General features: G+C 41.1%; 2 protein-coding genes across 2 annotated transcripts in view; both read right to left on the bottom strand.

Annotated features, from left to right (window-relative positions):
- LOC308085783 (voltage-gated potassium channel subunit beta-2-like) overlaps positions 1–27,861 on the bottom strand; it is a gene marked incomplete at both ends in the record, with an annotated part of 198,684 nt that overhangs the window by 53,958 nt on the left and 116,865 nt on the right. The gene's annotated exons all lie outside the window — the stretch shown is intronic.
- Positions 6,050–12,314, bottom strand: LOC308085599 (uncharacterized protein). Its single transcript, XM_080428814.1, has 5 exons — positions 12,234–12,314; positions 11,644–11,707; positions 6,719–7,732; positions 6,275–6,430; positions 6,050–6,187 (listed from the first exon to the last, which is right to left on the bottom strand). The coding sequence occupies exons 3-5, from the start codon at positions 7,718–7,720 to the stop codon at positions 6,065–6,067; spliced, it is 1,281 nt and encodes a 426-aa protein (XP_080284940.1). The 5' UTR covers positions 7,721–7,732; positions 11,644–11,707; positions 12,234–12,314; the 3' UTR covers positions 6,050–6,064.

The following is a 27,861-nucleotide window of genomic DNA, read 5'->3' as shown; positions in this document are numbered from 1 at the left end:
AGTTTGCCAAGTGTTATATTCTTAAAGCGAGGGCTATAATGACATCATCCTCACTGGTCCAAGGTCTCATTATTCCATTCCTCATGGTTGCATTCACTCCACTGAGGTTTACCACACAGATGCCACTAGCTGAAGGATGACGAAGCATAACGATATTACTTTGACTTAATTGCCGTGAGGTGGGAGAACTGCATTTCCCAGGATGCATCATCAGCAGGCTTTGTGGTCTCTTAAATGTGTCCATTCGCAGGGATGGAATGGCTATGTGAAGTAATGATAAGCCCTCTATGGAAATGAACCCAGCCTATAGAAGTGATCTGCAGGCAACAGGCAACAGGCAATGCATCATAGATTGACCTTAGTGAGTGTGTGTGTGCATCGGTTTATGTTTAAACTCTGAATAAGTGTGTGTGTGTGTGTGTGTGTGTGTGTGTGTGTGTGTGTGTGTGTGTGTGTGTGTGTGTGTGTGTGTGTGTGTGTGTGTGTGTGTGTGTGTGTGTGTGTGCTTGCGAGCGTGCAAGTAATGATAAGTTAGCGCCATCCATCATGGTAACATTAACCCATTAAGAACTGGCCGATTCTACAAAATGTCTTCTGCATCCTAACAGTTTTTCTTTTTAAACTATATTTCTATATCAGTGGTTCTCAAACTTTTTCATGTCAAGGACCCCCAAAATGATATGTATTTGGCCGTGGACCCCCATCTCAAAATATTTAATTCTAGGGACCCCCAGAAGCAAAGATTTGAGTTACAAATGTTCGCTTTAAAAATATAAATGATATATTCAAATATTTGCACTAATTTTCAGGATTTTTCTACAAGCTCGTAGCGCGGCACTCGGTGCCGCGCTACGAGCTTGTAGATCTGCTACTTTTGAATAGCCAAAGAAATCTAAAATGACACAGATGCGTTCCCGGTCTTGATGGGTTAATCACAGAGGACCATGTCCGGTCATGTCTGTGGGCTTCGCGGCGAGGAGAATCGTTCAGCGCGTGATGATGATAAGAACACATGTGTCATGGTGAGAGCGCCGCTCTCCAACGACAGACTCATTTCCTGCTCGATGGGAATCACCGCCTCCGTGTCCATGAAGCACCGCTATAGCACTAGTTCTGAATCCTGATTCTGTGACAGTACACAGTATGGGCTGAACTTGTTTGTATTGAATGTTGTTGTTTTTCCCCCAAGCTGAAATTCTTCTGAACTATAAAACCATGATGATCGATGCAGGTCCAATTTACACTCAGAGACTTCACCCATTTTCAACCTTTCCTCATATAATTGCTCCTCACTAATGCTCATCATCATAATATGGCACCATTTTTGTCTACTCAGTCTGTGTCTCAGAGGAGTGCTGTGGACAGTTCAGAAACCCGCTTACCAGTGACATCATCACTGGGGTATCCAAGCTAATAGAAACTGCAGGCTTTCTATTCTTGAAAAGTTAGCATGCTATAATATAGGCCATTGTTCTCGCCTTAAAAAAAACACACACACATTGAAATCTTGTTTGCAATGGTTAAACCTGCCTACTGATGATGTCACTGGTAGACAAAAAGGGTACCATATCATAATGAGCATTGGTGAGGACCGATTACAGTACATGAAGATAAGGTTGAAAATGGGTGAAGTGCCCCTTTAAATGGACTCTCAGGTTTTTACAGAAATATTATAATAATACAAAATATTAAATTTGAATGGGGATCGACTGAAGGCAGATAATAAAACTTTTAAACTGAAGGAAAGCTGACCGCCACACTGTAAAAATTGAGGCTTTGGATCAAAGTAAAAAAATTGCTTCAACTTGTTACAAGTAATTATTTTACTTTTTCTCAACTTGAAAATTACCCTTCTCCAAAGCTAATATATTCAATTAGTTTAAATTAAATAAGTTATTACAACCAATGAATATTTTTTATTATAATTAAATCAATTTTTTTAATTAAAGCAATGTATTCTTTTTACATGAATTAGTTTTTTCACTTTGGTTTAAGCTTATATCTTAAGTTACCGTAAGTTAAGAAACTCCTTCCAACCAATGAATATTTTTAATTTGAACCAAACCATAAATTCTCTTTGAATGAACCTGTATTTTCACTTTTATTTAAGCTTATATTTTAAGTTACCGTAAGTTAAGAAACTCCTTCCAACCAATGAATATTTTTAATTTGAACCAAACCATAAATTCTCTTTGAATGAACCTGTATTTTCACTTTTATTTAAGCTTATATTTTAAGTAACTACAAAGCAAAATTATGTATAAAACAAAGTAATTTTTTCTCTTTAACAAAACCTAATGCGTTTGTTTCAACCTGTTACAAGTAAACTAATTACTTTACTCCAAGTTTAAAAATACACTTGAAATTACGAAGAGACACAAATTTATATTCAACATTTATTATGGCGTCTTCCTGAGTACAAATCTGTAAAATCAGACCTATTTTAACAAATTTAACATACAATATCAGTGATAAAACAGTGATAAAACACATTTCAAGGAAAACATTCAAAATTGTCATGAGGTCCAGGCAAGGTATTTTACACCTTCACAAATTGCCTGACAACATGACTGCCGGACCATTTTGAACACATCTTTGGCAATTTGCTAGCTGCCAATGGAATGTTACCTCTTCCTTAAAAATAGCAGAGCCTTAAGGCTATATTAGACTAACCCAGTCTGTCTCACAATCAGTCAGTCAGTAATCCTATCAGTCTGCACTCTGTTTCCAATCAAAAGAGGTAAAAACCTCAGCAGGCTCCAGTTTTCATGGGCATTACCTCCTATTGTTTTCCTTTTGGAAAATGTGAGGGGTACTGTGTGGGGACTATTTGTTTTGTCATTCAATTTGAAAGGAAAGTTTTGAATTGCCTCATTCAAGTCGACCAATTTCAAATATTTTTTAGATATTAACACAGTCAAGCACAATGCTATCTCTCTAGGTACAATTCCCTCAAAGAGGTCGTGCATAACATCAGGGGGGAAACCAGTTGTAACATTGAAGTAAGACAGCTTATCTGATATTACACAAACATCTCTCACACCATAATGAGTTTCCAACTTATTTTGTCTGATAGCCTCAAGATGAGCACCATGAATTGAACATTGAACATAGAATAAAATCTAAAGAACATAAAATCTGTCCCATTTTGGCTGAGGTTTTACAGGTTGGCTCAAATGCTCCATCTCTATCCATACAATTCTTTTACAAATAAATAAAAAAAAATAGGGACAATGTTTTAAACAGAATGTGTGATTTCTAAGGCTCACATTAACCTTTCTCCAAGTAAAGATGTGATTTCTAAGGCTCACAATCAACCTTTCTCCAAGTAAAGATGTGATTTCTAAGGCTCACATTAACCTTTCTCCAAGTAAAGATGTGATTTCTAAGGCTCACATTAACCTTTCTCCAAGTAAAGAGTTTACACAAGATCTTGCAGCTTTGCAGATCTGTACCCTTTTTGACATCTTTTTGCGCTCCATGTCCATGAGGCTCTGTTAAAATCTAAAGAACATAAAATCTGTCCCATTTTGGCTGAGGTTTTACCGGTTGGCTCAAATGCTTCATCTCTATCCATACAATTCTTTTACAAATAAAACAAAATTTAGGGACAATGTCTTAAACAGAATGTGTGATTTGTAAGGCTCACAATTAACCTTTCTCCAAGTAAAGATGTGATTTATAAGGCTCACACTTAACCTTGCTCCAAGTAAAGAGTTTACACAAGATCTTGCAGCTTTGCTGCAAGGATCTGTACCCTTTTTGACATCTTTCTGCGCTCCATGTCCATGAGGCTCTGTTAAAATCTAAAGAACATAAAATCTGTCACATTTTGGCTGAGGTTTTACCGGTTGGCTCAAATGCTTCATCTCTATCCATACAATTCTTTTACAAATAAAACAAAATTTAGGGACAATGTCTTAAACAGAATGTGTGATTTGTAAGGCTCACAATTAACCTTTCTCCAAGTAAAGATGTGATTTATAAGGCTCACACTTAACCTTGCTCCAAGTAAAGAGTTTACACAAGATCTTGCAGCTTTGCTGCAAGGATCTGTACCCTTTTTGACATCTTTCTGCGCTCCATGTCCATGAGGCTCTGTTAAAATCTAAAGAACATAAAATCTGTCACATTTTGGCTGAGGTTTTACCGGTTGGCTCAAATGCTTCATCTCTATCCATACAATTCTTTTACAAATAAAACAAAATTTAGGGACAATGTCTTAAAACAGAATGTGTGATTTGTAAGGCTCACAATTAACCTTTCTCCAAGTAAAGATGTGATTTATAAGGCTCACACTTAACCTTGCTCCAAGTAAAGAGTTTACACAAGATCTTGCAGCTTTGCTGCAAGGTTCTGTACCCTTTTTGACATCTTTTTGCGCTCTATGTCCATGATGATTTTCTGAAAGGCCTCAAAACTAAACTTGAGCCCTTCCGGATACTTTAAGTCCAGGGCATAGATAAGGCCAAACAGCATGGCACAGGCAGAAGCAACTGAGGACAGGCCACTGAGTACCTCAACACCATCAATAATGATGCCAATTTCCACCGGTTCGCTGAGAGGACCTTGATTTTCACGCAGGACAAACACCCCCATGGTGGTGTTCGCAAGCTCCGTCTCAGCCTCATCTTTCTGGACAACCTGAAGACAGACAGACAAGGAGGGAGAAAGAGAGAACATTAGCATTTTTCAGTTAGATAGACAAGACTGAGACGCACCTGTTCTTTCAGATAGACGGACAAGACTGACAGACTCACCTGTTCTCTCAGATAGACAGACAAGACTGACAGACTCACCTGTTCTTTCAGATAGACGGACAAGACTGACAGACTCACCTGTTCTCTCAGATAGACAGACAAGACTGCCAGACTCACCTGTTCTCTCAGATAGACAGACAAGACTGACAGACTCACCTGTTCTTTCAGATAGACGGACAAGACTGACAGACTCACCTGTTCTCTCAGATAGACAGACAAGACTGACAGACTCACCTGTTCTCTCAGATAGACAGACAAGACTGACAGACTCACCTGTTCTCTCAGATAGACAGACAAGACTGACAGACTCACCTGTTCTCTCAGATATATAGACAAGACTGACAGACTCACCTGTTCTCTCAGATAGACGGACAAGACTGACAGACTCACCTGTTCTCTCAGATAGACGGACAAGACTGACAGACTCACCTGTTCTCTCAGATAGACGGACAAGACTGACAGACTCACCTGTTCTCTCAGATAGACGGACAAGACTGACAGACTCACCTGTTCTCTCAGATAGACAAGACTGACAGACTCACCTGTTCTCTCAGATAGACAGACAAGACTGACAGACTCACCTGTTCTTTCAGATAGACGGACAAGACTGACAGACTCACCTGTTCTCTCAGATAGACAGACAAGACTGACAGACTCACCTGTTCTCTCAGATAGACAGACAAGACTGACAGACTCACCTGTTCTTTCAGATAGACGGACAAGACTGACAGACTCACCTGTTCTCTCAGATAGACGGACAAGTCTGACAGACTCACCTGTTCTCTCAGATAGACGGACAAGACTGACAGACTCACCTGTTCTCTCAGATAGACAGACAAGACTGACAGACTCACCTGTTCTCTCAGATAGACAGACAAGACTGACAGACTCACCTGTTCTCTCAGATATATAGACAAGACTGACAGACTCACCTGTTCTCTCAGATAGACAGACAAGACTGACAGACTCACCTGTTCTCTCAGATATATAGACAAGACTGACAGACTCACCTGTTCTCTCAGATAGACAGACAAGACTGACAGACTCACCTGTTCTCTCAGATAGACGGACAAGACTGACAGACTCACCTGTTCTCTCAGATAGACGGACAAGACTGACAGACTCACCTGTTCTCTCAGATAGACGGACAAGACTGACAGACTCACCTGTTCTCTCAGATAGACGGACAAGACTGACAGACTCACCTGTTCTCTCAGATAGATAGACTAGACTGACAGACTCACCTGTTCTTTCAGATAGATAGCATAGCAATTAAAGTGACAATCTAACCGGTCTAAACTGGGTTAAAAGATGGCAGTACTTAATTGCCTTACCAGGAACTCTTTGATCAGGCAGCTCACATCTTCACCCAGGTACATGATGAGGCACTTGAGGAGACACTCTCTTCGGACGTTTATTTCCATACTCTAGAACAGATGTTTGAAAACATTTAATACCTTTAAATACAACTTAACATTACCGACCTAATGAAATCAAATTATCCACATGCATACCTGATCCATAACTTGAAGTGTATCCTTTGTTTTTTCACGGATAGCTCCTCCTTTGCTCCGGATAATCTGAAGCAGATCACCGCTCTGTTTATCCAGAGATGCCATAAATCTTGCTTGGAGCGGGACTGTGGTGATGCGCTGGAATTCTGCACCTACCTGAAATATACAACAGATTTCATATTAGATATATGAAGGCAGGCAGGTAGGGGTAGGAGAGAAATGCAGGTGGTGAGGTAGAGACAGCTAGGGAGAGAGGGATGACAGAGGGACACGGGTGGGAGAGAGGAGTAGGCAGGGATGTCGAGAGCAAGGGAAACAGGAGCGGGTGATGGATTGAAAGACAGCAGCAGGCAGTTCTTCTGAGACAAGTAGTGTCACAGCAAAACCAGAGCACACCACACACATGACACAGATATACATAAGTTACAATAAGTCAGCCAGTACCTCCTCTTCTCCAAATAGTGCTGGCCATCGCTCCTGCAGCACTTCCACCCTGGGCTGTTTATCCACTATTTCTTGTCTCCGTAGGGCAAACGTCTTGGCCATTTTTCCTCTGATGATCCTGTCATTGTTCCTTTTCTTCACCTCCTTCAGAAGTGCCTGGCGCTCCATTTCAAGTTGCTCTGCCGTCTCACCAACTGGAAAGGATGGCATATGGTTGGCCTCACCACGTTTAGGACGTTTGATATTCTTTGCTGGATAGGCATCACCTGGAGCCTTGTTCTTCATGGAATTGACAGCAAACTCTGGGCATCCAAGCCCCTTCAGAAGGGTGCGGAAGTTATTCACCTTATCTGATATTCTCACTCTCCACCCATAGGCACCGTTGAATGACCCCGGCTCTTTCAAGCAGGGGTGCTTGTTGACCAGTGCCTGTGCAACTTCAGCTAAGTCTTCTTTGACGGTGTAAGATTTATACTTGTAGACGGTGTCACATATCTTCTGAAGAATGTCTTGTTTCATCTTTGTAGTGACAATGAACCTTGTACCATCTGCCAGGTAAGCTGCATTCCCTCTCTCCAACTGCAGTTCAGTATCATAAGAAAAGACTGGAATGGGAAATACTCTTGGCCATTGTTCAGTTCTTGAGGAAACGGAGTCAGGCGAGGAAAGGAGTATCGTATCGTCAGTCTCAGTAGAACAAGTGGACAAACGTTCATTATGACACTGGGCCAATTCAGTCGTTGGGGCTGCACCTTCATCAGGCAATGAGATTACTTTTATAGTACCAAGATTCTCAAGGTCTCCAGTATTTGTCAAAGTTAAAAATACACCAAATTCTTTGTCCTGGTATTGAAGCCTGAAGTTCCCTCTTATTCCACAAGTGTCCCTGACATTAACAAGAAGCTCCTCCATTGTTTCTGGAATCCCGTCTGGCAGAATCAACTTCCTTCTATCCTCATCACTCAATTGAACCAGCAGCTTTGCAGTCTTGTTTTGGGCCATGGTCAACAGATTCTGAGTTGGAGAAAAAGTGAATACAATTAGTAATATTACGGATAACTATTCATTCATACATTGAGTGTTTGTTCAGTAACAGGGGTCTCCTCATCTCTCCAGTAAACAGAAAATACGTTCTCAAGTCAAGATAACAATTTACCCAATCAGGAAAATAACTAATACAGGACACATGATAAACAAGTGAAATTAGCAGTGAAACACATTTCAAACTGGAACACAAGTTGATAAATGAGCTTTGTGGTGCGCTCATGATTAGATGACATTTGTAACCCTAACCCACCTGAAAATGTATTCTCTGGTTATTTAAGAGCTGGATGGAGACCATTGTTATTGATATACACTCATAACAATGATTAATATCAACAAAAAAAAAATGATATATATATACACACTTTAAAATAAGTGTTAAATAGCTACTGTGATAGTATTCAATGCAATAATGTGTTTGTTCAGTAACAGGGGTCTCCCTCTCTTTCCAGCTCGGTAAAAAAGAAAACATTCAGGCTGGAATACCAACTTTATCCAATCAAGAGAAAGAACTCAGGATAAAAAAGCGAAATTGGACATGAAACTATACAACTGAAGTTAAATTATCTTTATGGGATTCTCTCTCCTGATTGGATAAAATTGGTATCCAAGCCATGAAACTTTGATCACAATATGTAATAGTAATAATAACCTTAAACATGTATGTATCGCTTTGGAACCACCATGCGAATCCCTCCAACAGTGTAGCAAGCCAGTGGGTATGGGTCTTTAAGATTCTGGTGTTCAACCAGTTCAATAGCCCTAGTACAGGCTGTGGTCAGGATAAAGGCTCTGAAATGTTCAGTGTACCAAGCATCAAGCTTTCTGATAATAAATACTGGTTTCTCTTGGAGAACAATCATCTGAATTATTTCACCAAACTCTGGCATACCAGAAAACTCCCCAATTGCAATAATCATGCCATCCCTGTAGTTGAGGCCTTCATAGGTTACATCTTTGGCCATACACAAAATATCCACATTTAGGTTCTTCTGCCTCACAGCATGTGCTATTTCTTCCTTCAGAAGATCAATTGAAAGAGTGGAAACATTTTTAACTTCCAGAGTGCGTGTTAGGAAACTGCACAAGTGCAATTCATGTGCCATATGAAACTGATGCCTCTGTGCCAATGATAGGAGCACATTTTTGTAACAGTTTGTGTGCCGCACAACCCTTTTGAAGAAGCTATGTTTCGCCTCGAATCTCATTGTCCATAGAGCAACCAGGGGACCAAACTGCTCTATTAGCTCAGGATAATGCTCCAAATAGTGGTGTTTGGGCAAAAGTTTGATGTGAGGGAAAACCTCTTGGTACCTTACCCTATGTTCAGATATCTTAAACTGCAGATAAGCTATAGATTCTTGGGTGTGAACAGGTGCGACGACAAGGTCTACAATGTCTTTCAAGTCATTTAGAATTCCCCAGGCAGGTTCACTGACAGGCACTCTGTTTCCAATCAAAAGAGGTAAAAACCTCAGCAGGCTCCAGTTTTCATGGGCATTACCTCCTATTGTTTTCCTTTTGGAAAATGTGAGGGGTACTGTGTGGGGACTATTTGTTTTGTCATTCCATTTGAAAGGAAAGTTTTGAATTGCCTCATTCAAGTCGACCAATTTCAAATATTTTTTAGATATTAACACAGTCAAGCACAATGCTATCTCTCTAGGTACAATTCCCTCAAAGAGGTCGTGCATAACATCAGGGGGGAAACCAGTTGTAACATTGAAGTAAGACAGCTTATCTGATATTACACAAACATCTCTCACACCATAATGAGTTTCCAAATTATTTTGTCTGATAGCCTCAAGATGAGCACCATGAATTGCTTCTGTTCTCCGACAGAATGTTCCTGATGACACTTCTGTAGTCTGAAATTCTGCCTTCATTCCTGTACAAAATCTGCACGGATAGGTTCCTGTGAAACCCTCCACAAATCCTGCAATGCCATGTGCACCAAGGTTGTCTGCAACAATACATTGAACAGTGCCCTTTATCGTCCTTCCCAGTTTTGAGATGAAAACACCATGCTTCTCCAAGGTGACAAGGTCATCTAACAAAGGCTCCAACACTTTTTCATAACGATAATCCTTAACATCCTTGCTATTAATCAAGGCACATAAATTTATGGCAGACAGGGATGAGTTGGAGCCTGGAGGTAAATTACCTAAAGTCCAATAAACTCCACATACTTTGTGTTTCTTCCTTGATGTGCCAATAGGATTACATATTTCAAAATCATCAATATACAAGATCAATGAAATGGCAGTCTCAGAAAATATTGCATTCTGTTGGCAATTGAGAGAATCAAAAAAGCTTGTGTATTTTAGTTGATCACCTGCTATGTAATTTGATTTCAAATTGATTGCTTTGTCAAGTATTGAGTCGCAATTAAGAATCTGCTGCAAAGATTTAAGTATGGGAACATACTGAAATGATCGTTTCTCTTTACGGTCAAGCACATACTCTATGGGTTCTACAACACCAAAATTAGTTTTGTAATATGCCTTCCGTTTCCACACAGTGGAGAGGAGACCTCCAATTGCTGTTGGAATGGGATGTGACTCGCAGAGAACAGAAGCCAATTCCTGCACAATAGCTGCATCAACCTGGCAATTATGTTTCTGCAATAGCAGGGTTATTTTTTGATAGGCAACAGGGACTGAAACCGTAGTTAACAAATACTGTAGCTCCTGCAAGAGGTCATTAACAGCCACACCAGAGACCAGAAAAACATTCTCCAATTTCAATAAAACTGAGGCAAATTTACGCTCTATAGAACGGGACACATCTTCAACATTTTGCGTTTCATGGGCAGAGGCATTTGACTCATCGTCTGAAATATTCTCCTGCAATTCATTGCTAACAATTGAATCTTGAGAGGGATGACTAGGGTCTGGCCTTAAACTCTGAGCAATGCCAGGCTTTAAATCATTTATAGAAGATTCCTTGTGTTTTCGGGACTTATGAGTCCTGAAGGCTCCATAAATATTTGTCTTATATGGGCATCCTTGAAAAATACATTCAACTGTTTCAAATTTTTGCAGATGCTGTCCAATGTGGTGCAAATAGTCTTTCAAAGTTGTGCTTTGTTTGTATGCACACAAAAGGCATGTAAAAGTTGTCAGTTCAGCCTTTTCAGTGGCAAGTTGAGGGTGGCTCCTTGACAAATGACTCTTAAGGGCATTCCAGGTCTTAAACGAACAAGGGCAGGTTAAATATGTGCATGGGTAGGGATGACGACGTCCAAAATGTCCGTGATCAATTCTGTAATGCTTGAGAAGCTCTGACCTTCTTGATTTTGTAATATCACAGTCTTTGCATTTCCACATTAGTTAACTTACTGAAAAAGAGGGTGGGGTGGGGGGGGACAAAGTAACCAACATGGACAGTTAAGTGATGATACTGAAATAACCAAATAAATATCAAAACAACTCTACTATACCAGCTGACCTTCAACCGAATATTTTGCAACTGTTGAAGTAGGTAGGCAGGAGACACAAAGAAGACTCTTTGTGTCTCCTACAGAAACCATTGCCAGTCATCAAATTATTGGCTTAGGAATGTGACAAAAACAAAATCCATGGAATTGAATTCAAGTTTCCATGGGGTGACTAATCGATATTAAAAAAGTATTTTTGGGGGTGAACTATCCCTTTAATGCTTGCAGCACTAAAATGAGATCTGCATGGATCCAAGTGTATGGATTCTTTACTTGCTCATAAAATGTATCTCAATCCAGCACCTTCCCATACGGTTTAATCTGAAACACGTTATATATTATGATATTACCTTGGCTTGAAAAACAAAGACCCCTGCTTTAAAACCTAGACTTCACCATGAGAAATGGTGAAAATAAGATTGATAAGATTCAAATTACTTACCAAAATCACAACACAGCAGCAGTCACAGTATCTGTAGAGCAGAGTGTCTGCAGGCCCAGAGTGTCTGCAGAGAGAAAAGGAGTCATTTTAGATTTCTTTGGCTATTCAAAAATAGCAGATGTACAAACTTTTTTTGTTTACTTGGTCTGCTCTTTTTTCCCTCTACACCTATACCTCTTTGCCAAAAATAGCCGATCTACAAGCTCACAACGCCTCGCAGCGCGAGGTGTTGTGAGCTTGTAGATCTGCTACTTTTGGCTAAAGTTCTCCTCAGAAAAAGGGATGCTAAAGTTCAAGTGGTTACGGTAAAACAAATATTACACAAAGATTTGGCGGACCCCCTGAAGCAACTCTAAGGACCCCCTAGGGGTCCCAGACCTCCTGTTGAAGACCCCTGCATTATAGAATATGATATTACGTGGCTTGAAAAACATAAGACCCCTGCTTTAAAACCTAGACTTTACCATGACAAATGGTGAAAATAGCTGTATTACAAGCATCTACCAGCTCACAACGCATCACACTGTACATCTGCCATTTAAAAAAAAAACTAGACTTGATTTAAGTTCTATAAGATTCAAATTACTTACCAGAATCACAACACAGCAGCAGTCACAGTATCTGTCATCAGAGTGTCTAGGGGCCCAGAGTGTCTGCAGGCCCAGTGTGTCTGCAGAGAGAAAAGGAGTCATTTTAGATTTCTTTGGCTATTCAAAAATAGCAGATGTACAAACTTTTTTTGTTTACTTGGTCTGCTCTTTTTTCCCCTCTACACCTATACCTCTTTGCCAAAAATAGCCGATCTACAAGCTCACAACGCCTCGCAGCGCGAGGTGTTGTGAGCTTGTAGATCTGCTACTTTTGGCTAAAGTTCTCCTCAGAAAAAGGAATGCTAAAGTTCAAGTGGTTACGGTAAAACAAATATTACACAAAGATTTGGCGGACCCCCTGAAGCAACTCTAAGGACCCCCTAGGGGTCCCAGACCTCCTGTTGAAGACCCCTGCATTATAGAATATGATATTACGTGGCTTGAAAAACATAAGACCCCTGCTTTAAAACCTAGACTTTACCATGACAAATGGTGAAAATAGCTGTATTACAAGCATCTACCAGCTCACAACGCATCACACTGTACATCTGCCATTTAAAAAAAAAACTAGACTTGATTTAAGTTCTATAAGATTCAAATTACTTACCAGAATCACAACACAGCAGCAGTCACAGTATCTGTCATCAGAGTGTCTAGGGGCCCAGAGTGTCTGCAGGCCCAGTGTGTCTGCAGAGAGAAAAGGAGTCATTTTAGATTTCTTTGGCTATTCAAAAATAGCAGATGTAAAAACTTTTTTTGTTTACTTGGTCTGCTCTTTTTTCCCCTCTACACCTATACCTCTTTGCCAAAAATAGCCGATCTACAAGCTCACAACGCCTCGCAGCGCGAGGTGTTGTGAGCTTGTAGATCTGCTACTTTTGGCTAAAGTTCTCCTCAGAAAAAGGAATGCTAAAGTTCAAGTGGTTACGGTAAAACAAATATTACACAAAGATTTGGCGGACCCCCTGAAGCAACTCTAAGGACCCCCTAGGGGTCCCAGACCTCCTGTTGAAGACCCCTGCATTATAGAATATGATATTACGTGGCTTGAAAAACATAAGACCCCTGCTTTAAAACCTAGACTTTACCATGACAAATGGTGAAAATAGCTGTATTACAAGCATCTACCAGCTCACAACGCATCACACTGTACATCTGCCATTTAAAAAAAAACTAGACTTGATTTAAGTTCTATAAGATTCAAATTACTTACCAGAATCACAACACAGCAGCAGTCACAGTATCTGTCATCAGAGTGTCTAGGGGCCCAGAGTGTCTGCAGGCCCAGTGTGTCTGCAGAGAGAAAAGGAGTCATTTTAGATTTCTTTGGCTATTCAAAAATAGCAGATGTACAAACTTTTTTTGTTTACTTGGTCTGCTCTTTTTTCCCCTCTACACCTATACCTCTTTGCCAAAAATAGCCGATCTACAAGCTCACAACGCCTCGCAGCGCGAGGTGTTGTGAGCTTGTAGATCTGCTACTTTTGGCTAAAGTTCTCCTCAGAAAAAGGAATGCTAAAGTTCAAGTGGTTACGGTAAAACAAATATTACACAAAGATTTGGCGGACCCCCTGAAGCAACTCTAAGGACCCCCTAGGGGTCCCAGACCTCCTGTTGAAGACCCCTGCATTATAGAATATGATATTACGTGGCTTGAAAAACATAAGACCCCTGCTTTAAAACCTAGACTTTACCATGACAAATGGTGAAAATAGCTGTATTACAAGCATCTACCAGCTCACAACGCATCACACTGTACATCTGCCATTTAAAAAAAAAACTAGACTTGATTTAAGTTCTATAAGATTCAAATTACTTACCAGAATCACAACACAGCAGCAGTCACAGTATCTGTCATCAGAGTGTCTAGGGGCCCAGAGTGTCTGCAGGCCCAGTGTGTCTGCAGAGAGAAAAGGAGTCATTTTAGATTTCTTTGGCTATTCAAAAATAGCAGATGTACAAACTTTTTTTGTTTACTTGGTCTGCTCTTTTTTCCCCTCTACACCTATACCTCTTTGCCAAAAATAGCCGATCTACAAGCTCACAACGCCTCGCAGCGCGAGGTGTTGTGAGCTTGTAGATCTGCTACTTTTGGCTAAAGTTCTCCTCAGAAAAAGGAATGCTAAAGTTCAAGTGGTTACGGTAAAACAAATATTACACAAAGATTTGGCGGACCCCCTGAAGCAACTCTAAGGACCCCCTAGGGGTCCCAGACCTCCTGTTGAAGACCCCTGCATTATAGAATATGATATTACGTGGCTTGAAAAACATAAGACCCCTGCTTTAAAACCTAGACTTTACCATGACAAATGGTGAAAATAGCTGTATTACAAGCATCTACCAGCTCACAACGCATCACACTGTACATCTGCCATTTAAAAAAAAAACTAGACTTGATTTAAGTTCTATAAGATTCAAATTACTTACCAGAATCACAACACAGCAGCAGTCACAGTATCTGTCATCAGAGTGTCTAGGGGCCCAGAGTGTCTGCAGGCCCAGTGTGTCTGCAGAGAGAAAAGGAGTCATTTTAGATTTCTTTGGCTATTCAAAAATAGCAGATGTACAAACTTTTTTTGTTTACTTGGTCTGCTCTTTTTTCCCCTCTACACCTATACCTCTTTGCCAAAAATAGCCGATCTACAAGCTCACAACGCCTCGCAGCGCGAGGTGTTGTGAGCTTGTAGATCTGCTACTTTTGGCTAAAGTTCTCCTCAGAAAAAGGAATGCTAAAGTTCAAGTGGTTACGGTAAAACAAATATTACACAAAGATTTGGCGGACCCCCTGAAGCAACTCTAAGGACCCCCTAGGGGTCCCAGACCTCCTGTTGAAGACCCCTGCATTATAGAATATGATATTACGTGGCTTGAAAAACATAAGACCCCTGCTTTAAAACCTAGACTTTACCATGACAAATGGTGAAAATAGCTGTATTACAAGCATCTACCAGCTCACAACGCATCACACTGTACATCTGCCATTTAAAAAAAAAACTAGACTTGATTTAAGTTCTATAAGATTCAAATTACTTACCAGAATCACAACACAGCAGCAGTCACAGTATCTGTCATCAGAGTGTCTAGGGGCCCAGAGTGTCTGCAGGCCCAGTGTGTCTGCAGAGAGAAAAGGAGTCATTTTAGATTTCTTTGGCTATTCAAAAATAGCAGATGTACAAACTTTTTTTGTTTACTTGGTCTGCTCTTTTTTCCCCTCTACACCTATACCTCTTTGCCAAAAATAGCCGATCTACAAGCTCACAACGCCTCGCAGCGCGAGGTGTTGTGAGCTTGTAGATCTGCTACTTTTGGCTAAAGTTCTCCTCAGAAAAAGGAATGCTAAAGTTCAAGTGGTTACGGTAAAACAAATATTACACAAAGATTTGGCGGACCCCCTGAAGCAACTCTAAGGACCCCCTAGGGGTCCCAGACCTCCTGTTGAAGACCCCTGCATTATAGAATATGATATTACGTGGCTTGAAAAACATAAGACCCCTGCTTTAAAACCTAGACTTTACCATGACAAATGGTGAAAATAGCTGTATTACAAGCATCTACCAGCTCACAACGCATCACACTGTACATCTGCCATTTAAAAAAAAAACTAGACTTGATTTAAGTTCTATAAGATTCAAATTACTTACCAGAATCACAACACAGCAGCAGTCACAGTATCTGTCATCAGAGTGTCTAGGGGCCCAGAGTGTCTGCAGGCCCAGTGTGTCTGCAGAGAGAAAAGGAGTCATTTTAGATTTCTTTGGCTATTCAAAAATAGCAGATGTACAAACTTTTTTTGTTTACTTGGTCTGCTCTTTTTTCCCCTCTACACCTATACCTCTTTGCCAAAAATAGCCGATCTACAAGCTCACAACGCCTCGCAGCGCGAGGTGTTGTGAGCTTGTAGATCTGCTACTTTTGGCTAAAGTTCTCCTCAGAAAAAGGAATGCTAAAGTTCAAGTGGTTACGGTAAAACAAATATTACACAAAGATTTGGCGGACCCCCTGAAGCAACTCTAAGGACCCCCTAGGGGTCCCAGACCTCCTGTTGAAGACCCCTGCATTATAGAATATGATATTACGTGGCTTGAAAAACATAAGACCCCTGCTTTAAAACCTAGACTTTACCATGACAAATGGTGAAAATAGCTGTATTACAAGCATCTACCAGCTCACAACGCATCACACTGTACATCTGCCATTTAAAAAAAAAACTAGACTTGATTTAAGTTCTATAAGATTCAAATTACTTACCAGAATCACAACACAGCAGCAGTCACAGTATCTGTCATCAGAGTGTCTAGGGGCCCAGAGTGTCTGCAGGCCCAGTGTGTCTGCAGAGAGAAAAGGTGTCATTTCCAACTCAGGGGAACCAAATGTAATCAATTATACCAAATTATGATGAGATTAAACAAATCTAAAGCAGCATTCATGTATTTGTCACAACCAAAATCAGAAGTTTAACACTTTAAGCCCTACAGACTACTTCATTACAAACAGCTGATCTACAAGCATATATATGCTCAAAACGCACTGTAGATCTACAATTAAAAAAAAAAGTTGGATGAAAAATAGCCATCTACAAGCACACACGGTGTGACAGTTTCACATTGTATAACGTTTTAACTTGTTACAGCCGTGGGGTAAGCAATTAGGACATTCAGATTAATCCATAAATACCATGCATTTGTCATAATATAACTTATATAGGGCTAAAAGAGCCGATTTACAAGCTCATAGCTCAACCAACAACAAGTAGAAGTTCGAGCAATAACGCACGTTGCAACGCAAGCAAGTGTTGGTGTAAAAATAGCCTGGCGTCTATTAAACTTTTAATGCATGCCATCCGGTCTAGAGCCCGCCTACTCAAGAACTGTATCCGGCCATTTCCACACAGCACACACACATACATGCGTGTACACGTTCCGTTTCCGACGACGTTAATAGACCGGAAATGTAATCTGGCCGAGCGCAGTATTTAGCCCTGAAACATGACTGATGACAGTCATGGCGCAACTTGTTCCTGGTTTTTGAGATTTCTACATTTACAACCCGTACATCTACATAAATGTTCAGATTTCAAATATAAAGTGTTTACCCCACGGCCACGGATGTAAAAAGTTAAAACGCCCGGGTATAAGTAACCGTATCTTCCGTATTGTTCAAGAAAAAACATTTTAATCCAATCGACGGCCATTTTCTCATAGAGTTATAATGTATCAGGGTGCAGTACATCTTCCAACCGATAGGGTCGCGTAGTTGAAAGCATATGAAGGAAATTGAGAAAATGGCCACCAATCGGATTAAAATGCTTTTTATTGAACATTACGGAAGATACGGGTACTTAGACCCACCCGTTTTAACTTATAAACTCTGTGGCCGTGGGGTCAGCACTTTATATTTGAGATATGAACGTTTATGTAGATGTACTGGAACAAGTAGCACCATGACGCTTGTGAACCACCAGCGTGAACCATGGCTACCGTTCATTCAAAGTTATAACGAAGCACTGATCAAAACTACACAAAACTATCGCAACACATAAGTTACGACCCAACTCGCGTTTCATTTTTCACAAAACTAATCATTTACTCACAAGTTTACAACAGGCACCGTGCTACACGCGGGAATTATGTAGCTCTCAAGCTAGCTAGCCACACCAATGCACTTATAGGCTAGCGTTAGCATTGTCCACAATGTGTAATTTTCGAACAAACGCAACCTTAAAAGACAGCGGTTGGTCATTTTAAACATATAAAAATGATTTTAATAACACACTGGATCATATTTTCACATTTCTTACCGTGGTTTGTGAAGATATTTCTCCTCAATGCGGTGCAGTGTCCAGGCTCAACGCAAGTGCGCACGAGAAATCAAGATGGCGGATATTACAAACAAATGAAACCTAATATTTGATGACGTCATTATCACGTGACCGCAAGGGGACGCAAAAAAATCTCTCTGATGTTAAGTTATAAAATTACTTTGAACCAAAAGAACACAGATTTACGTTGAATAAACCTGACTATATTAGGTTACAACAATGATTGACAGAAAAGTAATTTTAGTAAGTCAGATCAAGCAGAAAAAACTATTAACATGAAGGGTTGACCAACTTCACTTTTTTCAGTGCAGAGACGGTGCTTTAAGCACTGAATATTGCCCCATGCGTGAAGGGGCATATTCAGTGCTTAAAGCATCACCTCTGACGTTCAGCAGGGATTCAATAGAACAATCCAGGTTTTTTGGGGCAGGATGTCCTCTACACACTGATGGACACACTATCGATAGGAAGGATTAGGAGAAGGAGGAGGAGGAGGAGGGAGGAGAAGATAAACAGGAGGGAGAGAGGGTAGAGGAGCAGATGGAGCCGTGCGATAGAGATAAAATAAACACTTACTGTAGAGGAGGAGAGGGAAAGTTAGAGGATGATGACAATTTGATTCCTTATTGTCACTGCAGGTGCCACAAAATGTGAGTGTGCAACTCCCAGTCAGTGCAATATATGCAAGAATAATTTGAGAACTAAAAGCAAAGAAAGGCCATAGCCTAATGAGAACGCCTCTTGTCTGGTACCTGCGCCAAATTATTGCCTTGACTGATCACAGTTTTTGATCAATATTAAACAAGACCTAATTAAATTTGAATTTCCAATGTATAAATGTAGCAGTTACTTGGCATTCAATGAGAAGTTCCATAAATTATACAAGCAACAGAAAATAATGAATTAGAGAGCAGAAACGCAGCCACATTTTTAATTGTGTGTGTGTGTGTGTGCGTGCATGCGTGCGTGCGTGCGTGCGTGCGTGCGTGCGTGCGTGCGTGCGTGCGTGCGTGCGTGCGTGCGTGCGTGCGTGCGTGCGTGCGTGTGTGTGAGAGATATTGGGGTTGAGAACAGCAATCATAGAGAACCCAAAGAAGTACAAATATAAGTTGAAAAACTAAAGAGAATATGGTACAATCTCATTCAGGGCAGTGGAGCCACAAATAGAAATATAATTATAATAGATAATCATCGCCATTAAGTTTAGATGTGTCATACTGGGACTGGGAACATAGATAAACACACTTTGAGATTTTAATTTCCTTTTTCATCATCAGACGCTTGTCTCATTTCATAGTTGTTGTAAAGATGTGCATAACTGAGTGTGCGCTGTATTTTCCTTAAAACATTAAACATGTTTGAAAGTGAAATATCCCTTTGAGCAACCAAATGAGACATTTGTTTCATTTCTATGAGTTGAATTAACATTACGGATTGTACTGTGTGGAAGCCTAGTGGGAATTTGAAAAATAACGTGTGTCTGAATCTGAATTCTATGCTGTGGACAAAACACAAGGATGAAGTGACTGACTGACTGACTGAATTGAAATGTTTGCAAGTGACTTCCTTTAGATCAGTGGTTCTCAAACAGTGGTCCGGGGACCACCAGTGGTCCTTGAGGGGGTTCCAGGTGGTCCCCAATGCTAAATGATGGATAGCTGGGAACCAAATGGACCCTTAAAATATCTGTAACTCTTGAGAGAGTAAAATTAAACCAAATGGTCACTTACAGGTCCATCTGGTTTCATTCAAGAGTAAAATGATTGTTAAACATCTGCATTACTTAATTTACAACAAGTTTACACAATTAGAGAATGTAGTAGAAATGTTATTTTGATCAACGTTTGCCTGTTATCTCTATCACATCAATACAGCACAGATGAATTGTGGACAAAATGTTATCCAACAATAAAATATTCAAAGTTTTGGGTCTGAGAGGCAGAATCTCATCAAATGGTGGTCCGTGGCTCTAATGCCAACTAAATAATGGTCCTTGATATGAAAAAGGTTGAAAACCACTGCTTTAGATGCATTGGAAAAATCGGGAACGAGAATTGAACCCACAACACGTTCCCGCTTAGTTGGTCCCCCATGACCTTCATTCATTGGTTTTACAGTGTGTACAGATTTGGAACATAAGTAGTCCCACAGACCATATTCCATTCCTCTATATTGAACTTCCAAAATTCACTCCGCTTCACTTCATGAATACGAGATGGCGGGAAAATATGAATTATTGCTACAACTGTGACTTCACGTGGAAAAGACTGTATCATCAAATATGACTACTATGTGGATTCTGAATGTTTTAAAACAGCATTGCTGAGCTAGTGGCCTGCAAGCAGTCTGTAAATATTTTATGAGTGCAATGTGATGGGACAGACAGCAGTGGCAGCCATGTGTGTTTTCACAGTGAGCATTTGCTCACTGTGTGTATGAGAACATACTGTAACTACATGACTCTCTCTCTCTCTCTCTCTCTCTCTCTCTCTCACACACACACACACACACACACACACACACACACACACACACACACACACACACACACACACACACACACACACACACACACACACACACACACACACACACACACACACACACACACACACACACACACACACACACACACACACACACACACACACACACACACACGCAGTGGTGTAAAGTAACTAAGTACATTTACTCAAGTACTGTACTTAAAGGGACTACACCATGAATTTTTACTTTTCCTTGTGTTTTTGGTCTCCCCTACCTCTCTTCTATCCCGACGCGTTGTGAGCTTGTAGATCTGCTATTTTCAAACATTTTAGTACTTTGAATTTTGGTACTTTAAGTATATTTTGATGCCAATACTTTTGTACTTTTACTCAAGTAACATTTTAAACACAGACCTTTCACTTGTAACAGAGTATTTTTATATTGTGGCATTGCTACTTTTACTTAAGTAAAACATTTGAGTACTTTTTCCGCCACCGCTTGGGAGTTTACCTGAGTGAGTCTTAGCCACTGTGTCCACCACGCACCTGTGTCATTAACTAGCCATGCTAATCTGATGCATAATGGTCTGCTGCTATTCAAACCCCGCTTGAAGCATGCTGCTCATTTTACTAAGCACTCTGAATGCTAAAATGACTCCAAAGTGTCAGCATTGTTACACTCATGGAAGCGGTATAAACTGTGGACCTTACAGAAGACTGGGTTGGGTACTTAACGAAGTTCTCCTATACAAAGCGTGGGACTGGAGTCAAGGCATGGGGGCCACCACTGTATTGGCTGAGTCATCCCATCAGGTGTCTCTGTTGTTGCCATGTCAACAGGAGAGGAGAGGAGAGGGTGGTAAAAGAGGAGAGCTGGAGAACAGTACAGGAGGAGGGTGGAGCAGAGAGAGGAGGTGTGCTGGGCGGGGGGGGGGGGGTTGTACTCTTACTCTTACGCTTTTATTCATAGCCTTTAAAGTGGAGAGTAAGAGGAGGTGACGGAATGTGGCAAAGACTATCAACTGGGATTTGACGCATTTTGATGCATTCACCCTGCATGAGTACAGTAAGAAGAGCTTTAGCAGGAGTTCATCTACGCCTGCTGCATCTGTACCCTGCAACGATAACTGAAGTATGACACCACCATTATACACATAAAGATCTGAGGCAATTCCTAAAAATGTTTTCTAAATCCTAACAGTTTTTTGGAAAAATAAATAAATAATGTTTTTTCAAGATTTTTCGAAAATAGCAGATCTACAAGCTCATAGTGCCGCGCTATGAGCTTGTAGATCTGCTATTTTTGAATAGCCAAAGAAAGCTAAAGTGACACAGATGCGTTCCAGGTCTTAATGGGGTTATACACATAAAGATCTGAAGTGTTATATAACATCACAGAGTTAGACACTTTCAACTTTGCGTCCCGATTTTAGACATGTCATCATAGGTGAAACAGTTTCTGTTTTGTTTCTTTCAAAAAATACTTTTCATTTGGGTTCTTTTTTATGTTGAAATGTGTGGAATTTTTCAAAATTGCAGATCTATACAAGCTCACAACGTGTCGCGTCACAACGCATCGTGAGCTTGTATGTGGATCTGCTATTTTCACTATTTGCCGTATGACAAATGATACAGGACTCAAGAGGTTAAATTTGGTTTGAGCCTTTGCATTTTGTTTTGCTGTACAGTGGGTAAAACCAACCACTCTACATTTATACTGCAGGCTTTTTTCTAAACAATGCCTTGGGAGAATGCAGCAATGCGGTGTGAGTGCAGTGCACATGCAGTAGAAAGTTGACACTTGACAGCTGGATTAGTATTGTTGGGGGAGAGTGAAACGGTGAAGAATGAAAGTGACCACTGACTGAAGTGCTGATGTTTCACATTGTAGTGCAGGTGCTGATGGAGGATTTTTGCCCTGTTTGTTTACTTGCTGCCAATTAACAAAGAGGCATGAGGCGCACAAATTATGCACACAGAGACAGAAACATGTTGCCCTGCACCTACATAAACATGCTTGCACACAAGCAAGAACACACACAAATATACATTATCACACACACACACACACACACACACACACACACACACACACACACACACACACACACACACACACACACACACACACACACACCAAGCGTGCGCGCGCATGCACAGGAGTACACACACTCCTACTTGACTTGCCTTGTCCTAATTAGAATTAATGAAAGCAGAGCTATGGTGAGGAAAATGTATTGACCATGCGGTTAGGGGTCTTCAAATTGGCCCGGCGGTCAGTTCGTTTGCTGGATTTAGAGAATAAAACAGTGAAAGTAAATTATCTTAACAACCATAGATGGCCTGTATAGTGGACACTCAGTTAGAGAGGTCGTCAAATACGCACTCAGCCACTTAATGGGTTTATCGTTTCATCTCCATGCCTCAGTCAATTGGCCATGATCAAAGTCCAGCACTGGGATAACACTGTACACTTTCAAGTTGATTATTTGGCTTGGTTGAGCTGAGTTGGGACATTACATGCATATGATTAAAAAAGGTTTCTACGGCGGTTTTCAGTTGAGTAGACGTGAAGTACTGTTGAAAGATGGCCCATTTGGAAGTTAATGTATGTGTTCTGATGTAGTTGTATGAATGGAGTGGCATTATGCAGCATCACTAAATATAGGCTCTCTTTGTAATCATCAGTGCATGGGATTGACTGAGTATACTGTAGCGATCAGTAGTCATGGAAATGTGTGTGCGTGCGTGCGTGCGTGCGTGCGTGCGTGCGTGCGTGCGTGCGTGCGTGCGTGCGTGCGTGCGTGCGTGCGTGCGTGCGTGCGTGCGCGAGAGAGAGAGAGAGAGAGAGAGAGAGAGAGAGAGAGAGAGAGAGAGAGAGAGAGAGAGAGATGGGAATGATATGTCTCTCTTGTAAAGTATAGACTCGTTCACTGCCTACTGAAGTTTTAATGATAAACTGACAGAAAGAGAGCACCACTGCCTGGCATATAGTATGCTGCTGTCCAATAAGTGTGTGTGTGTGTGTGTGTGTGTGTGTGTGTGTGTGTGTGTGTGTGTGTGTGTGTGTGTGTGTGTGTGTGTGTGTGTGTGTGTGTGTGTGTGTGTGTGTGTGTGTGTGTGTGTGTGTGTGTGTGTGTGTGTGTGTGTGTGTGTGTGTGTGTGTGTGTGTTCTCGCCTCAGCTCAGATCTAACCTCCATCCACCCAGTACCAAGCTGCCCAGCAAATCCCCCTTATCAGCCCCCACCCCTTCCCCTTCACGCTGCCCTCATTTGTCCTTGTACATCTTTGCTATCCTAACCGATGTATCGGTTTGGCTGATGATGTATCGGCCAACATGGCTCATGATGTGCCATGTTGTGATTGTCTATTTTTGATATCGTCTTTGTCAGGTGGAAACCTCATTTCTCCATATCTGTTACTTTTCAGGATTCTAATTCAAAAATAGCAAAAGTAGCAGAGCAGCAAGCTCAAAACGCATCGCTTCACGCTCGTAGATCTGCTATCTTTGATACTTTTGTTGTTAGACTGTAGTGTGATCAAGTGGGGGGCATTGATTGCAAGGCGCGGTGGCGCAGTCTGTAGCGCTGTCGCCTCACAGCTCCTGGGTTCGTTTCCCGCCGGGGACGCTGTGGGCGCTGGGGGCGTGTTCTCTCCTACGTGTCATCAGTGCCCATACCCTATAGGTGGGGTTGGCAAAAGGGCCTACAGTACTCTATGTGGAGTTTGCATGTTCTCCCCGTGTCCCCTAGGGTAGGTACCCTCACAAAAAACATGCAGTAATCCTGGTCTCTATGCTGCCTCCGGGGCGCCTGATGGAGGGGAAAGGAACTGGTTGGAATAACGTGTTCCTTCCACACTCTACGTCCTCCCCCCTGTCAGGTGATAAGCAGCGGCCTGCTCACTCCTCATGCATTGAAGGGAAGCATGAGCTCAGTTCGGGGCTCTCCCCAGGCTGGCAGAGGGAGAGTTGCGCCCAGGATTACAGCTTAGGCAATTGGCACTGGGTGAAAAGATGGGTTACAAAAATTGTGGGATAAATATTTAGTAAAGGAAAAAGGTGGGGCATTGATTTACGAAAAAACACAAACAGATTCTGCCCAACAGCAACGATATATAGTGCAGCAGATTAGTGACACAATCGTTCACTTTGTGATACAAGCATAACATTTGGCATGAATAATGGGACCTACTTTTTCAGAAAAGCCCGTTAGCCAACTAAAAATCCAAGATGGTGGCCATTTTTCAAGATGACTGTGACTTCAAAATTTGTAAAACAAGGTTTTTCAGTGTAAAACTTAAATGACTTCAATGACTACTTGAAAATGTATGTATTTTGACATGTTAAATTCAATGGTGCGTCTAGTTTTCAAGATGGCGACCATTTTCGACTAGAATTCAGTTTTCTGTCATAATTCGAACAGAAATGAAGTTTCAACCAGAAAATGTGCTCCTCAGAGCACAGGTCTCCGCCAGTACTGTTCCTAATTAATCCTGTCTTACCTATTTATATTACATATTGTCACGTGTCACTTGACCAATGTTAGCTTGGCTGATGGAAGCTCACTTCAAAAAATATAAATATTTTTTTGAAGTGACACACCTATTTATAGGTTTCTATGTCATCATGCGTCTCGCTAGCCAATCAGAGCATTGGTGACAGCAATATTGTCACGTGTCACGCGAAGCTTGACCAATGTTAGCTTGGCTGAGACGGGGGGACACACGGAAGGACAAGAACGAAAACATACTCTCCACCTCTGGCGGAGACAACCAGATGTAGAGTAGTCCAAGGTATAAGCAGTCTTTTTATCTACATTACAATGTTGTCAATCAATGTCAATTAGTTGACAGTATTTTGTCAACTAATTCTGTCACCCAAAAAATTACTTATTTTCTATTAATTACACACCCCATGAAGCCTTGAATTCATGGAGATTGGGGATACAACTAGGTTCAAACAAAGCGCTCTACACTTAGCCCGATCGTTCATCCAGTGCCATTAAGTCCAGTGCGATCTCATAACCATCCGGGTAATAGCAGCCCCATTACCCTTGGCTCGGCCACTTTCCTGCGCCGGCACATCCTGTTAATTCAGGTGCGGTTATCTAACTACAATACCATAATATAATGAGAGTGAACACAGTATCAAGACAAACCCGCCTCTTCCAGATGCACTTTGTGCTGAACTAATGCTCAGCACAAAGAGCATCTCTGAAAGAGGTGGTTTTTTCAGTGTCAGCCAGTACAGCACTCCCCCAGGACACATACCTGTCTTGAGTAGTACTTGTACAATTGAACAGCAGAAAAGGGTCTTTTTACTAAAATGTTTAAAAAGATTTTGCCGAAAAAGATCTGATCTATCTACTATTTTCAAAGCACGACTATGGCATACAACAAATATAAATTCAGCATAATGGCCTAGGCTATTTTCACCTGTAATGACGTCAGTTTTAATGGGTTAACATTGATATTTTTCTTTCAGATGCCTGGCTGCTAGATCATTCTTTGCTGTAAAGAGCAAACATTTCTCTCATGGGTTACATTTATCTATCTGGATTTGACTTCTTACAGTTCAGGGGCGCAGCCATGGGTGGGCCGTGGCCCACCCACATAGAAAGCTGCCCCACCCAATCGATTTGGCATAGTTTTTTTATAATGAATTTTTTGATTAAAAATCTGTAAAATCAGGCAAAAATAAGAATTAAATAACATAACCCTAACCTAACCCTAACCCTAAAACCGAAATAAAGTAACAAAAACGCCCAATATCCGCCCAATAACCGCAAATTGTGCGCGCGTGCATGCATGCCCACCCGCTCCTGCTTAGGCCCAGCCTATACTAGCGTTCTGGCTGCGCCACTGTTACAGTTTACATATGTTTGCTCTTGATGACTAGTGACAACAAGCTTTCTAAAAGTAAGCAAACCTTTAGTGACTCTAAATTCATGCAAAGCATTTTATTATACGCTCCTTCAACCCTTGGGTCAAAAGCTTAAAAGATTACCATAGTGAGTTTCTTAAATCTAACAGTTCAATCCAACAGTTTGATGGCAGTATTTGAACAAGGCGATTCAATGAATGGGCCATGAGACTTAAGTAACAAGTGTTTGAAGGTTGCATTTGTGTTGTATTTGTATGCCGGGTAGGCTGTCTCTCCCTGGCTATGGTTCAGACAACCAGCTAGGCAGGCAATCAAATCGGGATTTAACAAGATTATGTTCACTAAGCGTGAGCTTGAATCCTTTTTAACGCCCACTAGAGCGGAAAGAGTTCCAGTTTCCTCAATCTTCCATCCTCAACAACCCACCATAAAACCTACCCTTCTGAATAATTGGTGAAGTGATCAGTTGCCAATGAGGCAATCTGCTTGCTAATGCTTCTTGGCAGGGCGCGTGCACTCACACTCACACACACACACACACACACACACACACACACACACACACACACACACACACACACACGTGTGTTTCGTTAAATTAAACCGTTTATTTCCCCACACCCACTCCACCCATCCTTCCACACTCCATTAGAGAACGTCCTACGTTTACATCTTTTAAGCACAGTCTTAAAACATGGTTATTAGATAACCAATCCTGCAACCTCTCATAATCTATTGCACTTGGAACAAATAATTGTAGTATTCTTTATGTAATGATATTTATTTTAGTCTGTTCTCAAAACAACCGTCATTTAAGATTAGTTTTATTCATGTATAGTTATTCTGTTTTTGCCTTATTGTCTTACGTTTTGTGGTATCAGTCTTGTTATTGTATGTCAGGGACTGGGGATAGGGGGGAAAAAAATATCTTTTGAATGCATTGTTCATAAATAGATATTTATCCCTCTCCAATAAACACAAATAAAGTAAAGTCTCCTATCCTCTCTCTGGCAAATGACATGCCATGGCCTGGGCACAGAAGGTGGCATGCATGCAACCCTAGTGTGTTATGCAACTGTACCACAACAGTGGCCCATGCAGTTACAGAGAGAGTCTGCCATGGCATGTACATGTGCCACCTGCTAGTAGGCTACAGTGGTTCTGAAAGTGGGGTCCGGGGACCCCCAGGCCAGGGGTCCTTGGGGAGGGTTCCAGGGGGTCCCTAGCTAAAGTAGTTAATACAGCATTGCAATGATTGTAACCACGGTTATATTTTGGAACAGAATGGAACCTTTTAGTATCATTGTGGTAATGGGGGCAGCAATAGCTGCATTTGGCTGAAAATGGCTGATTTTAAGCATTCACACTCACACCACAGTGAACTAGCATGAAAGGAGCATAAACAGGGATACAGTGTCTCTGACCAATATCCCTGTTCA

The sequence above is a fragment of the Gymnoscopelus braueri genome (assembly GCF_963280865.1).
Source record: "Gymnoscopelus braueri genome assembly, chromosome: 5".
Taxonomy (NCBI): Eukaryota; Metazoa; Chordata; class Actinopteri; order Myctophiformes; family Myctophidae; genus Gymnoscopelus; species Gymnoscopelus braueri.
Note: the sequence above shows the minus strand (reverse complement) of the source record. Positions and strands in the feature narration are given on the sequence as shown.

Coding starts and splice junctions, on each gene's coding strand:
- LOC308085599 (XM_080428814.1), bottom strand. CDS start 7,720: ATGGCCCAAAACAAGACTGCAAAGCTGCTGGTTCAATTGAGTGATGAG. Junction 6,431..6,718: donor CACTATTTGGAGAAGAGGAG/GTACTGGCTGAC, acceptor TGTATATTTCAG/GTAGGTGCAGAATTCCAGCG. Junction 6,188..6,274: donor CACTTCAAGTTATGGATCAG/GTATGCATGTGG, acceptor CATCTGTTCTAG/AGTATGGAAATAAACGTCCG.